Source organism: Oryctolagus cuniculus, chromosome 14 (assembly GCF_051225735.1).
Source record: "Oryctolagus cuniculus isolate XC-2025 breed Fujian yellow rabbit chromosome 14, ASM5122573v1, whole genome shotgun sequence".
Taxonomy (NCBI): Eukaryota; Metazoa; Chordata; class Mammalia; order Lagomorpha; family Leporidae; genus Oryctolagus; species Oryctolagus cuniculus.
In genome coordinates, this window is record NC_142880.1 from 62617203 (window position 1) to 62631990 (window position 14788).

Below are 14788 nucleotides of genomic sequence, written 5' to 3' on the forward strand. Positions count from 1 at the left end.
GATGAACTTTTGAAGTCCTCTCATATTTAGTACATGTACTTTATTTTATGAGAGAAATGTTAGTGTTTACAGGAGCCAGCCACATGGGGTAAAATATGTAGAAAAGTAATCTCTGATGGTAGTTTTCTGAATTGGTTTTTGGATCATACAAAGTTAAATACTTTTCCAGGAAATTGTGGTAAATATCAGTAATCTAGAGTTCTGGAAAGGTGGCTGAGTCACATGGAATTATTTTTATTCCTTAAAACCTTAGCACTACCTAAAATGTTATAGATAGCCTTAATGTTCAGTATGAATCATGAACCTCCTTAACGGACTCTTCCAAAGAGTAATTTTAATCTCAAAGTCAAACTACTTAATCTTTTTTTTTAAGTATGCATGTAATTTAAACAGTAAGAAAAAAGAAAGCTAGAGGGGAAAAGGTAATCAAGTTTTTAAGCATTATTGATTATAAAGTCCCTCTGCTTTACAAATATGTATTTTTATTTGTTTACTTCCCAGTATATAAACTTTTAAAAGCATGTAAATGGAAGTAATCCCAGAATATAAAGCTGATATTTCATTTAAAAAGGATACAATAGAAACATTTTCACTTTAATAGTAAGACTAAAAGCACTCCCCAATTGTAATGTCAGGTTGCTGATTTATAATGTAAAATGAAGTCTTCAGAAGTCTGTGTTATACCACTTTTTAATCCCAGTTTTAAAAATAGTGCTTTAAAAAAAAGGTGATTAAGCATGATCAAGTCAACAACTTTTTATTACCTCAAAATAAAGTATCTGGGTTTTACTGTTGTAATTTTTGCTTTGGTCTGACAATCACAAGCAAACATTATTTTTTTTCTAACTATCATGTTTACATGCAAAGTACAGAATTAATTTGTATGTGGTTATGGTTATAAGCTAAATTCTTAGATTTGGTTAAGACTCATAAAAGGTAAAAGTAACTATAATTGTGTTTGGAGAGTCATCTAGTGGTGAAATTCATAGAATATATCATTTTTGAAAATACTGAAGCAAAAATTTTGCTTAAAGTAATATTGGGATTTGTATTTAGTTCCAGGTTTCTATAAAGAGTAAACATATCAAAATTCTGTTTTCCATCATGAAAATCAAATACACCATTGTTTAATTTATATTTTCAACTGATAAGTGGGTTTATTTTCATGTTATTAACATCGTGCTGTTTTATAGAATAACGATACTGAAGAAGAAGAAAGATTGTGGAGAGACCTTATTATGGAAAGAGTCACAAAATCAGCAGATGCTTGTCTTACAACTATCAACATTATGACATCCCCTAACATGCCAAAAGCTGTATACATTGAGGATGTAATTGAAAGGGTTATACAGTACACTAAATTTCATTTGCAGAATACACTTTATCCCCAGTATGATCCTGTTTACAGATTAGATCCTCATGGAGGTTAGTTTGCTCTTTTATGTTGATGATTTCTTTATATTATAAATATTAAAATGACACAAATTATTATATTATATAAATTGTAATGAACACTGACTTTGATTTTTGGATTTGTCTAGAATATGTAACTATTAAGTATAGTACTTGATCAATTATAAATTTTTTAGCAACTACAAGTTGGAACATCCCTAAACCAAAAGTCCAATATGTTTTGAATTTTCAGATTAAGGATGCTCAACTGGTAAAATCTATATATATATTCCAAAAGGGATATTAACTTGTGTTATAGAATTTACAGGGAGTCTGGCGCTGTGGCCTAGCAGGTAAAGCCACCGCCTGCAGTGCTGGCATCCCTTATGGGCACCAATTCGAATCCCAGCTGCTCCTCTTCTGATCCAGCTCTCTGCTATGGCCTGGGATAGCAGTAGAAGATGGCCCAAGTCCTTGGGCCCCTGCACCCTCGTGGGAGACCTGGAGGAAGCTCCTGGCTCCTGGCTTCAGATCGGTGCAGCTCCAGCCTTGTGGCCAATTGGGGAGTGAACCAGTGGATGGAAGACCTCTCTCTTTCTCTGCCTCTCCTCTCTCTGTGTAACTCTGACTTTCTAGTAAATAAATCTTTAAGAAAAAGAAGTTACAGGTATTTCTACTGGTCGAGGAAAATCCCAAATACTAGCTTCTGTTTCCGTTTATCACTCCCCCCTAACTTTACCCAAAGGGGTAGTTATTTGGATTGATTCTACGTGTATGCTCTGTATCTTTATTTCTACTTACTTATTTGAGAGAGAGAGAGAGCGCCCCCGGGTGCTGACTTATTCTTCAAATGCCCATAACACCCAAGAATTGATGGAGGCTGAAGCTAGCAGCTGAGATTTCAGTCCTAGTCTCCCACGAGACTACAGCAGCAGTCCTATTACTTGAGCCATCACTGCTGCCTCCCAGGATCTACATTAGCAGGAAGCTAGACTTGGGAGCCAGTGTCAGAGTCCACCCTAGACACTCTGATGTGGAGTGCCGTTGTATCAACTGGCACCTTAATTGCTAGACTGAGTGTGCAGCTCATTTTCTTTTGCTGTTAGCCTGTATAAATAAGCAATGAAATAGTTATTACTTCTATGTTTGAAATGAGGAACACTAAATTGAGGCCCAGGAATAATCTACATTTAATTACCTGTTTCACAATAATTGTTAGGTTAATTTAAAGCGAAATATAATCTTACTATTTTGCTGCAATGTAAAAAAATACAAATCATGATAGAGTAATACTTTAAATAGCAAGACTTTAGTAGCTGCTGAAATGTGCTGTTATATTATGTTACAAGTATTTCTCTTTCAGTAACCAGCTTTATTAAAAAGATTGCATTTTTATGTAGCTAAAACCATTGTGTTCTCTTAATTTAAAAAAATGTTATTTTTCTTGTCTTGAATTTTTTTTTTCATTTTAGGAGGCTTATTAAGTTCAAAGGCCAAACGGGCTAAGTGTTCTACTCATAAACAAAGAGTAATAGTAATGCTTTATAACAAAGTATGTGATATTGTTAGCAGCTTATCAGAATTACTAGAGATACAACTTCTTACAGACACGACAATTCTTCAGGTGAGGGTTTCTTTTTTTTTTTAAGCATTTTGTATATTTCTAGACAGAATGATTTAAGAATAGAGGATCTGATTAAATCTGGTATAACCTTGCTTACTGAATAGTAATACCAGCATTATGTTAACTTTTCCTGTTTAGTGTAATATCTAAGTTGGAAAATAAAAGTTCAGAGGAGTTTAATAAGAAACATTTTGGGCAGAAGGCAGGTGAATATAGTGTGATTTTCAAACTTTGCATTCTTTGAAAGATATCCGTTACACTATGTATTTTCATCCAAGATAGTGAGATGTTTTTTGTTTTTTTATATTCCTATGCCATTTATAAATCCAAAAGATGACTTCTAGAGGAATGACAGCTGTGAATCAGGATACGTTGTATATGTGCTAATGTGCTTGAGGATGAAGGGAAACAAAGAAAGGAAATTAGCTTAGGTGAGGGAACAGAAGATAGCCTCTTAATGTTTTCCTGTAAGTTCATGAATATCTTGAATTTGGTAATATAGAATGTTACTAAAATTACCTAAAGATGTCTACTAATTGCTGTTTCTCTACATTCTCCCCAGGTTTCATCAATGGGAATTACACCATTTTTTGTGGAAAATGTCAGTGAACTACAATTGTGCGCCATTAAATTAGTTACCGCAGTAAGTATTTTTAGTTACTCTCTTCCTTAAAGTAACATTAATGTCAATTAATCTAAACTTTAAAAAAAATGCAGATTCCTAGTTTCTAGTAGATTCATTTCAGTACTGAGTCTTACTAGATTTTTATAAACTGAAGTTTCATTTTTCTGTACCATGAATTTGTTCAGTTATTCTGTTTTTGTCAAATTTGAAAAACTTACGAATATTTAAAAATATTCCAGTTAACAGTTCCTTAATATTTTAATAAATCAGAATGGTTTAAAATCATACCTTTTCTTGCTTTCTATACTCAAGATATCCTGCTCTTCTAATGAAATTAGTATGTTCTTTGACTTTTATAAAAAATATTGTAGTTAATGGCCGAAAATTAGAGCAAATTATCTGAAGTCATTACTACAGAAAAAGTGGAAACATTTTCATTCTAAATGGCAAATGCTTTCTACCACATTATCATATCATTTGCTTTTTATTAGTTGAATGTGTTTAATTTGGAATCTTATACTTCCTAAACAGGTATTCTCAAGATATGAAAAGCATAGGCAGTTAATTTTGGAAGAAATTTTTACTTCACTTGCAAGATTACCGACTAGCAAGAGGAGTTTGAGGAACTTCAGGTAACTAATTGACTGAAAAGATCAAGTATACAAAAGAATTCCATTATATCGTTGCCATCAAACTTGACTCTTCATGTCTGTCTGATTTATATTTTACCAATAAAATAAGGGTTCAGTCAGGACAGCATGAAAAATAACTAATACAATGACATCTTTGGGAAACAAAGAAGTTCAATAATCCTCAGTTGCAAAGATCTATGACAGTGTTTTTCAATCTTGTGACATTTTGGACAAGGTCATACTTTGTTCTACAGGACTGTCCTGTGCCTTACAGGATGCTACCAGCATCCCCGATCTAAGCACTAGATGCCCACACCTTTTCCAGTTGTGAGAACCAAACTGGAAATCAAAATCTTCCCTGGTTAAGAATCACTGGTTTGAGGGCCAGCACTGTGGTATAGCAGGCAGGTATCCCATATGGGAACCGGGTTGAGTCCCAGCTGCTCTACTTCTGATCCAGCTCCCTGCTAATAGACCTGGGAAAGCAGCAAAAGATGGCTCAAGTGCTTGGGCCTCTGCACCCAAGTGGGAGACCTGGAAGAAGCTCCTGGCTTCAGACAGCCCAGCTCTGGCCTTTGCAGCTATTTGAACCAGTGTCTGTCTCTTCCTTTCTTACTTTGTAATGCTCCATTTGAAATAAATAAATAAATATTAAAAAAAAAAAGGAATCACTATTTTATGAAAAGAGAAATAGAATCATAATAGTTCACAGGGTGTTTTATAAGCCAAATTAAGGATATTGAACTTAATTATTTGTAATGATAAGCCATTAAATGATCTATTTTTAAAGAAGAGCTAAAAGACTAACAGCAGTATAGAGAATAGACATGGGGATTAAATGCTTTAATGAGTCAGCACGTTATAACTAAATAGTATTACTTACTGCTATGGTAAGCATTATCATCTTTGCCAGCACAAGTAATTATAATATTCCTAAGTAAGTGATGAAATGTGTTGACCTGGCTTATTTATTTGAAAGAGTTACAGAGAGAGGTAGAGACAGAGAGGTCTTCCATCTGCTGATTCACTTCCCAAATGGTGGCAATGGCTGGAGATGCACTGATCCAAAGCTAGGAGCCAGGAGCTTCCTCCAGGTCTCCCACAAGAGTTCAGGGGCCCAAGGACTTGGCCGTCCTCTACTGCTTTCCCAGGCCATAGCAGAGAGCTGGATTGGAAGAGGAGTAGCCGGGACATGAACCGGCACTCATATGGGATGCTGGCACTTCAGGCCAGGGCTTTAACCTGCTGCACCATAGCACCAGCTGCTTAAATTGCTTTTAAAGTCTGTTTTCTTTGAAATAATTAACTTTTTCATATCCATTTTTTGGACTAAATGTGTATAGATAAATATCTATCGTCTGGTAAACCTAATGAAACCATCAGCATATGAACAGATTTTTACCTTTCTACAATATCAATACAATACAAAACTTGAAAATTGTTTTTTCATAATCTGCTGTTGACCTCATACTTGAGCATGGGTGATTAAGAACTGACTGTGACTACACATTCCTATCAGCACATGGAATGTTCTCTAGGATTGACTACAAATCAAGTCTCAACAAATTTAAGATTTAAGTAGTACCATTTATCTTCTCAGACCATAAAAAAATAAAACCAGAAAACAACAAGAAGAACAATAGAACACTATAAATACTTGCAAATTAAACAACGTACTACCGACTGATCAGGGGGTCATTGAAGAATTTGAAAAGGAATAAACTTTCTTGAAATAAAAATAGAACATTATCAAAACCTGGGGAATACAGCAAAATCAGTATTAAGATAGGAGTGTTTCAGCAGTAAGTGCTTACATTAAAAAAAAATGAAAAATTCTTTAAATTAAGGATCTAATGATGCATCTTAAAGACTTAGAAAAAGAAAAACAAACCAAAATCAGCAAAAGGTGAGAAATTGTAAGAATCAGACCAGAAATTAATGAAATTGAAACTAAAAAATAAAAAAGATCAGCAAAACAAAAAGTTGTTTTTGAGAACATAAACAAAATGGATAAACCTCTATCCAGAATAACAAAGAAAAAGAAAGAGACTCAGAATTAGTGATGAAAAAAGAAACATTATAACCAAAACCACTGAAATACATAGGATCATAAGAAACTAATATGAAGAACTATATGCTAATAAACTAGAATACCTCGAAGAAATGAATATGACCTACCAAGATTACATCAGGAAGATATAGACAATCTAAACAGATCCCTAACAAGCAATGACACTGAAGCAGTGATCAAATTCTTCCATCAGTGAAAGGTTGGAGACCTGAGCTTTTACTACTGAATTCTACATAACATTCAGAGAGGAAGTAACTTCAGTACTCTTCAAACTATTCCAAAATTGTTCTGGATAGAACTGTGCCAAACTCATTTTATGAGGTCAACATTGATACCCAAACCAAACAAAGACACAACAGGTAAAGAAAACTACAGACCTATATCCTTAATGAACATAGGTGCAAAAGGTTCTCAGTGAGATACTAGCAAATCAAATCCAAAACTACATCAAAAAAATCACTACATCATGATTAGGTGGGATTTATACCATAAATGCAAGGGTGAGTCAACATTCGTAAATCAATAAATGTCATAAATCCTATCAGTAGAATGAAGAACAAAAATTAGATGGTTATCTCAGTAGATGCAGAGAAACCATTTGATAACATTCAACACCCCTTCATGAAAAAACCCTTACAAATAAAGTATAGAAGGAACAGTCCTCAAAATTATAAAGGCTATATATCACAAACCAACAGCAAATATACTGAATGGGGAAAAGCGGAAAGCATTTCCTTTCAGATCTGAAACAAGACAAGGATGTCTACACTTTTTTTTTAAAGCTTTATTTATTTATTTGAAAGAGTTAAGACAGAGAGAGAAAGAGGTCTTCCATCCGATGGTTCACTCCCCAATTAGCCGCAATGGCATGAGCTGCACCAATCTGAAGCCAGAAGCCAGGAGCTTCTTCCAGGTCTCCCACACAGGTGCAGGGGTCGAAGGACTTGGGCCATCTTCTGCTATCCCAGGCCATAGCAGAGAGCTGGATCAGAAGTGGAGCAGCTGGGAGTAGAACCAGCACTCATATGGAATGCTGGCGCTTCAGGCCAAGGTGTTAACCCGCTGTGCCACAGACCCAGCCCTGGATGTATACACTTCTGCCATTCTTCTTCAGTGTGGTACTAGAAGTTTTAGCAAGGGCAATTAAGGAAGAGAAAGAAATAAAGCCATCAGAAATGAGAATGAGAAAGTCAGGTTATCTGTGTTTGCAGATAACATATTGAACATGGAAAAGCCTAAAGTCTCCTTCAGAAGCTGTTAGAATTGATAAACCAATTCAGCAAAGTTTCAGATTATAAAATAAACATAACCGTAGCTTTTTTGTATACTAATGATGAACTCACAGAAAGAATAATCAAGAAATACTGTTCACAATAGCCACAGAAAATCAGCTACTTAAGAGTAAATTTAACTGAAGAAGTCAAAGATCTTTACAATGAAAATTATCAAATATGGTGAAACAAACCATCAATGACCCAAAAAAAGAAATATATTCCTTGCTCATGGATCAGAAGAATCAATATCACTAAAATGCCTATACATATATATATATATATATATATATTTGAGAGGTAGAGTTACAGACAGAACGGTCTTCCGTTGGTTCACTCCTCAAATGGCCACAATGACCGGAACCGCGCCAATCCGAAGCTAGGAGCCAGGTGCCTCCTCCTGGCCATCTTCCACTGCTTTTCCAGGCCGCAGCAGAGAGCTGGATTGGAAGAGGAACAGCCAGGACTCGAACCGGCACCCATATGGGATGCCAGCGCTGCAGGCGGAGGATTAACCTACTGCACTACAGTGCCTGCCCCATGCCTATACTTCTTGAAGCAATCTATAAATTGAATGCAATCTCTTTCAAAATACCAATGACATTCTTCACAGAATTATAAAAAAAAAATCTAAAATTCATATGGAATCACAAAAGACCTAGAACAGCCAAAGCAATCCTAGATAAGAAAAATCAAGCTAGAGGCATTAAAATACCTAATGTCAAAGTATTCTACAAGGCTGTAGTAATAAAAACAGCATGGTACTGGCATGAAAACCCATACACAGATCAATGGAACAGAAAAGAGAGCCCAGAACTTAATCTACATAAATACAGCCAACCGATTTTTGACGAAAGTGCTCAGACCATACAGTAGAGTAAGGATAATCTCTTGAACAAATGGTGCTGGCAAAACTGGATATATACTGGGGCAAGCACTGTGGCGTAGCAGGTGGGGCTGCCACCTGCAATGCTGGCATCCCATGTGGGCACTGGTTCGAGTCCCAGCTGCTCCACTTCCAATCCAGCTCTCTGCTATGGCCTGGGAAGGCAGTGGAGGATGGCCCAAGTCCTTCAACCCCTGCACCTGCATGGGAGACCTGGAGGAGGTTCCTGACTCCTGGCTTTGGATGAGCTCAGCTTTGGCTGTTGCAGCCATCTGGGAAGTGAACCAGTGAATGGAAGACCCCTTTCTCTCTCTGCCTATTCTGCTCTGTGGCTTTGCCTTGCAAATAAATAAATAAAGTCTTTAATAAAAAAAACTGAATATATGTGTGTGTATGGAGAAGAATGAAATTAGATCACTACCTCTCACTATATACAAAAATCAACTCAAGATGAATCAAAGATTTAAATCTAATACCTGAGACTATGAAGTTCCTGGAAGAAAATGTAGGGGAAACACTCCAAGACATTGGTGTAGGGGATGACTTCTTTGATAAGAGCCTCAAAGCACAGGCAAGAAAAACAAAACTAAACAAATGGGAGTATATGAAACTTTTTTACAGCAAAGGAAATGATCAATAGAGTGAAGAAACATCCGATAGAATGAGAAAAAATATTTGCAAACCACCTATTTCACAGAGGATTAATATCCCAAATATATCAGAAACTTTAAAAACTCAACAACGATAAAGCAACCAGTCCACTTAAGAAATGGGCAAAGGACTACAACAGACAGTTCTCAAAAAAAGAAATACAAATGGCCAATAAATACCTGAAAAAATGCTTGACACCAATAGCCATCATAGAAATGCAAATCAAAACCACAGTAAGATAACACCTCACCTCTCTAGAATGGCTGAAATCCAAACATAGAGTTAACAAATGCTGGTAAGGATGTGGACAAGGGGGAACACTTAAACACTGTTGGTGGGAATGTAAATCAGTGCAGTCACTGTGGAAAACAGTGTGGAGATTTCTCAAAAAACTAGAAATAGACTAACTCTAAGATTCAGCTATCCCGCTGCTGGATATGTATCCAAAAAACTTGATCACAGTGAATCAAAGAGATACCTGCACCATCATGTTTATAGCAGCATTGTTTGTGATACTCATAATGTGGGTTCAGCCAAGGTGTCAATCATCAGATAAATGGGTAAAGAAAATATGGATACACACATACACACACAATGGAGTATTATTCAGCTATTAAAAAGAATGATATTGTGCCACTTGCTGCAAAATCAGCAGAACTGGAGGACATCATGTTGAGTGGAATAAGCCAGACCCAGAAAAACAAATATTGCATGTTCTCCCTTATAAGTGAGAGCTAAAATTAAAAAAATAAGCAAACAAAGAAAAACAGAAAAAAAATGTCTGTGTGTGTCAGTATTGCTGCAAATATAGTTTTGTAAAATTTTGTTTTATAACTGTCAAACTAATGGTTAAGAATATTGTATAGTTTTTTAAAATAAAATATTTATTTATTTATTTATTTGAAAGGCAGAGAGGCAGAGAGAGAGAGCATGCGTTTCCATCCTCTGGTTCACTCCCCTGATGACTGCAACAGCTGGAGCCTGGCCAGTCCAAAGCCAGGAGCCATATGGGGCGCCCATATGGGATGCTGGCATTGCAGGTGGAGGCTTTACCTGCTACACCACAGAGACAGCCCATATACTACTATAGTACTAATGATCTATGATTTCTTTAAAATTTGCTATATGTGAGTGAAATGATAATTTCCCATTGAATTACTGTTGAAAGCCCTTGCCTGGGTCTTTGTGCTTTTTACTTTTAAGCTTCTTAATCAGTAAAGCAGTAAGCCTTTTATTGTAATGCAAATAAAAATGTTATCTAAAAGAGGGGGGCAAGGGAGGAAAGGAACATCATTATATCTTACAATTGCATGTACAAATCACATTGGATCTGTTAAAAACTAATAAAAATTTAAATAAATAAATCCTGCTCTCCCAAAAAAAAAAAAAAAGCCTGACACATTTTAGTACTGGAGTTAGAAAATGAATACCAGAAGATATGGGCATTTGGAAACATTTAAGACTTGCTTTTTTTTTTTTTTTTAAGTTTGTTTATTTATTTATTTTTGACAGAGTGGACAGTGAGAGAGAGAGAGAAAACAGAAAGGTCTTACTTTGCCATTGGTTCACCCTCCAATGGCCACCGCAGCCAGCGCGCTGCAGCCGGCGCACCGCGCTGATCTGAAGGCAGGAGCCAGGTGCTTCTCCTGGTCTCCCATGGAGTGCAGGGCCCAAGCACTTGGGCCATCCTCCACTGCACTCCCTGGCCACAGCAGAGAGCTGGCCTGGAAGAGGGGCAACCGGGACAGAATCCAGTGCCCCGGCCAGGACTAGAACCCGGTGTGCCGGCACCGCAAGGCAGAGGATTAGCCTTTTTTTTTTTTTTTTTTTTTTGACAGGCAGAGTGGACAGTGAGAGAGAGAGACAGAGAGAAAGGTCTTCCTTTTGCCGTTGGTTCACCCTCCAATGGCCGCCGCGGCCGGCGCGCTGCGGCCGGCGCACCGCGCTGATCCGATGGCAGGAGCCAGGAGCCAGGTGCTTTTCCTGGTCTCCCATGGGGTGCAGGGCCCAAGCACCTGGGCCATCCTCCACTGCACTCCCTGGCCACAGCAGAGAGCTGGCCTGGAAGAGGGGCAACCGGGACAGAATCCGGCGCCCCGACCGGGACTAGAACCCGGTGTGCCGGCGCCGCTAGGCGGAGGATTAGCCTAGTGAGCCGCGGCGCCGGCCTAGTTTATTTATTTTTATATAAATAAGCAGAGTTACAGAGGGAACGACGGGGAGATCTTCCATCCACTGATTGACTCCCCAAATGGCCTTAATGGCCAGTGCTGGGACAAGACAAAACCAGGAGCCAAAAGCTTCACCCGGGTCTCCCACATGGGTACAGAGGTCCAAAGACTTGGGCCATCTTCCCCTGCTTTCCCAGCCACATTAGCAGGGTGCTGGATCAAAGGAGCAATCTGGACTCAAACCAATGTCCATGTAGGATGCCAGAGTCGCAGACGGTGGCTTAACCTGTGATTATTTCTAAAGGCAATTTAAAAAAAAAATTTTTTTAAAGATTCATTTTATTTATTTGAAAGAGTTACAGAGAGAGGTAGAGACAGAGAGAGAGGTCTTCCATCCAGTGGTTCATTCCCCAGATGGCGGCAGTGGACGGAACTGCGCCAATCCAAAGCCAGGAACCAGGAGCTTCTTCCAGGTCTCCCATGGGGGTGCAGGGGCCCAAGGACTTGAGTCATCTTCTGCTGCTATCCAGGCCACAGCAGAGAGCTGGATTGAAGAGGAGCAGCTGGCACTAGAACTGGCACCCATATGGGATGCCGGCACTTCAGGCCAGGGCTTTAATCCCCTGTGCCACAGCACCAGCCCCTTTAAAGGCATTTTAAGGGTGGGCTTTGTTGCAGTGGTTAAGGTACCACTTGAATTGCTGACATTTCAGATGGAAATCCCTGGGTTCAGCTTCTGATTCTTCTGCTATTTCTAGCTTCCTGCTAATGTGGACTCTGGGGAGGCAGCAGCTTGTGGCTCAAGTACTTGAGTTACCCATATAGAAGACCCCAGTTGAGTTCCCAGCTTCTGGCTTTGGCCTGGTCTAGGCCCAGCTGTTTTGAGCTAGTGAGCCAGTGGATGAGAGCTAACTTTCTCTCTTTCATTTCTCTTTCCCTGCCTGCCTTTTAAATATGTAAACAATTTTTTAAAAAACAATTTTAAGAAACAAATTTTTGGCCGGCGCCGCGGCTCACTAGGCTAATCCTCCGCCTAGCGGCGCCGGCACACCGGGTTCTAGTCCCGGTCGGGGCGCCGGATTCTGTCCCGGTTGCCCCTCTTCCAGGCCGGCTCTCTGCTGTGGCCAGGGAGTGCAGTGGAGGATGGCCCAGGTGCTTGGGCCCTGCACCCCATGGGAGACCAGGAAAAGCACCTGGCTCCTGGCTCCTGGCTCCTGCCATCGGATCAGCGCGGTGCGCCGGCCGCAGCGCGCCGGCCGCGGCGGCCATTGGAGGGTGAACCAACGGCAAAGGAAGACCTTTCTCTCTGTCTCTCTCTCTCACTGTCCACTCTGCCTGTCAAAAAAAAAAAAAAAAAAAAAAAGAAACAAATTTTTGCTATAAATTTTATTAAGTGCATGCTTTAGGCTAGAACTTTGTATTACATTCTGTATTTTTTTCTTTCACATTTCAATTATCTGAAACACATATACATTTACTTGATACTCTAATTTATAAAAAATAAACATAAAAATATTATTATAAGTACTAAAGGTAATGCCCAGAAATGTTAGTAAAGAAAATATCCTAAAACTTTAAGGTGGTAGTTGACATGTAAAATGATTTTCTTCATACTTCATATAATTTAAATTGTTTCTTATTCATTAAAGGTTAAACAGTAGTGATATGGATGGAGAACCTATGTATATCCAGATGGTTACAGCACTGGTTTTACAGCTTATTCAGTGTGTAGTACACTTACCATCATCAGAGAAGGACTCTAATTCAGAAGAGGATTCAAATAAAAAGGTAAGGAAAGCTTTAAAGGTTTTATAACTTTGTACTTTTATGTAAGGAAACACCTATATTCTTTGTCAGAAAACTAAATTTCTTAATTAAGAGTTCATCAATGTACTTTAGGCTTCTTGTGAAATATTAGACAGCATTTTTCAGAGATTTGAATTCTAACTTAATGTCTACCACTCATGAAACAAAAATCATTTTATTGAGTTTATTCAGCTTGTTAAATATTACTGTTAGTGGTACATTAAGCCTATGATTAGAGTGGATTGAAATTTAGGAAGGATGGAGGGAGATTGAGAGAGGAAGGAGGGAAATATGGTTATCTTCTTAGAATTGTACCTATGAAGTACATGAAATCTGTTCTCCTTACATTAATAAAAATTAAAAACAAAAAACTGCTCTTTCTCAACCTCTCTCTCTCGACCTCTCTCTGTTTTTGCCCTATTTTTTGTTCCCCCCCCTCTCCAGCATGTCGGGTTTCCCCCACCCAACAATAAACCTTTCCTTCAAAAAACAAAAACTGAGATGGTACTACTTAACAAGCCTGCCATACCGGTTTGTAAGACTCAAGTGACAAATCTGTTTTGTTACAGCCAAGTTTAAATATATTTAGTAGTTATTTCTACACTTAATTATAAAATATAATAAGTAGTAAAGTAAATATTGTCCAAGGAGTTGAGACCATCTTTGAATTTTCCCCTTCCAAGCCCATTGTTCTGTCTTTAGTTTTTTCTTCCTTACTCTTAGTAACTTATATCATGAGTATGTTTATCCCCTTCCATTTATTTATTTGCATAAATTTGATGGCAGATCATTATGTTCTCTTTTTTTAAGTTTTTATTTATTTGAGAGATAGTTACAGACACAGATAGGGACTGAGACAGAGAAAGGTCTTTCATCCACTGGTTCACTCCCCAAATGACTACAATAGCCGGAACTGGGACAATCCGAAGCCAGGAACCAGGAGCTTCTTTCAGATCTCCCACGCAAGTGCAGAAGCCTAAGCACGTGGGCCATCTGCTGCTGCTTCCCCAGGCCATAGCAGAGAGCTGGATCAAAAGAGGAGCTGCCAGGATACAAGCCAGCACCCATAGGGATGCTGGTGCTTCAGGTGGAGGCTTAGCCTACTGTGCCACAGCACCAGTTCCATGATCTTTTAAATTTACATAAATGACAGTGATGTATTTACAGCTAATTTTTTCAGTCAACATTGTTTTTAATACATATAATGTGCCAGATTGTTTTTGACTTGAGTTAAACACCTCATTTAATGGTATCACATCTTACAACACAAGTTTCTCTAAATATTCTAAGAAGTAGAATTACATGCATTAACTTTAGTGGACTTTGTCAGTTTCCTTAATGGGGTTTTCAGTTGGCATTTCTACACATTTTGATTTTACCTATTCTGATCGCTGTGAAATAGTATCATGTTGTATTTTGCATTTTCCTGGTTACTGATGAGTTTGAGCTCCTTTACCTGTATTTATTTACTCTCTGGATTTCTGCAACTATGAATTGACTATTTATATTCTAATGTTTAAATTTCTACTGAAGATGTTTAATTTTTTTAGATTACATCCCATTGTTTCATAAATTTTGAGGTTAAAATATTCTTTACAGTATTAGTTTATGCTTTTGATCCAATTTTTCTTTTTTTAAAAAATATTTATTTATTTATTT

General features: G+C 37.9%; 1 protein-coding gene across 2 annotated transcripts in view; it reads left to right on the plus strand.

Annotated features, from left to right (window-relative positions):
• Positions 1-14788, plus strand: part of NIPBL (NIPBL cohesin loading factor) — a 219835-nt gene that overhangs the window by 147925 nt on the left and 57122 nt on the right. For both annotated transcript variants that reach the window (XM_089312739.1, XM_089312738.1), the window contains exons 17-21: positions 1194-1425; positions 2865-3016; positions 3579-3659; positions 4173-4273; positions 12973-13111. In XM_089312739.1, coding sequence (XP_089168865.1) covers positions 1194-1425; positions 2865-3016; positions 3579-3659; positions 4173-4273; positions 12973-13111 — 705 coding nt within the window. The remainder of the gene's footprint in view (positions 1-1193; positions 1426-2864; positions 3017-3578; positions 3660-4172; positions 4274-12972; positions 13112-14788) is intronic.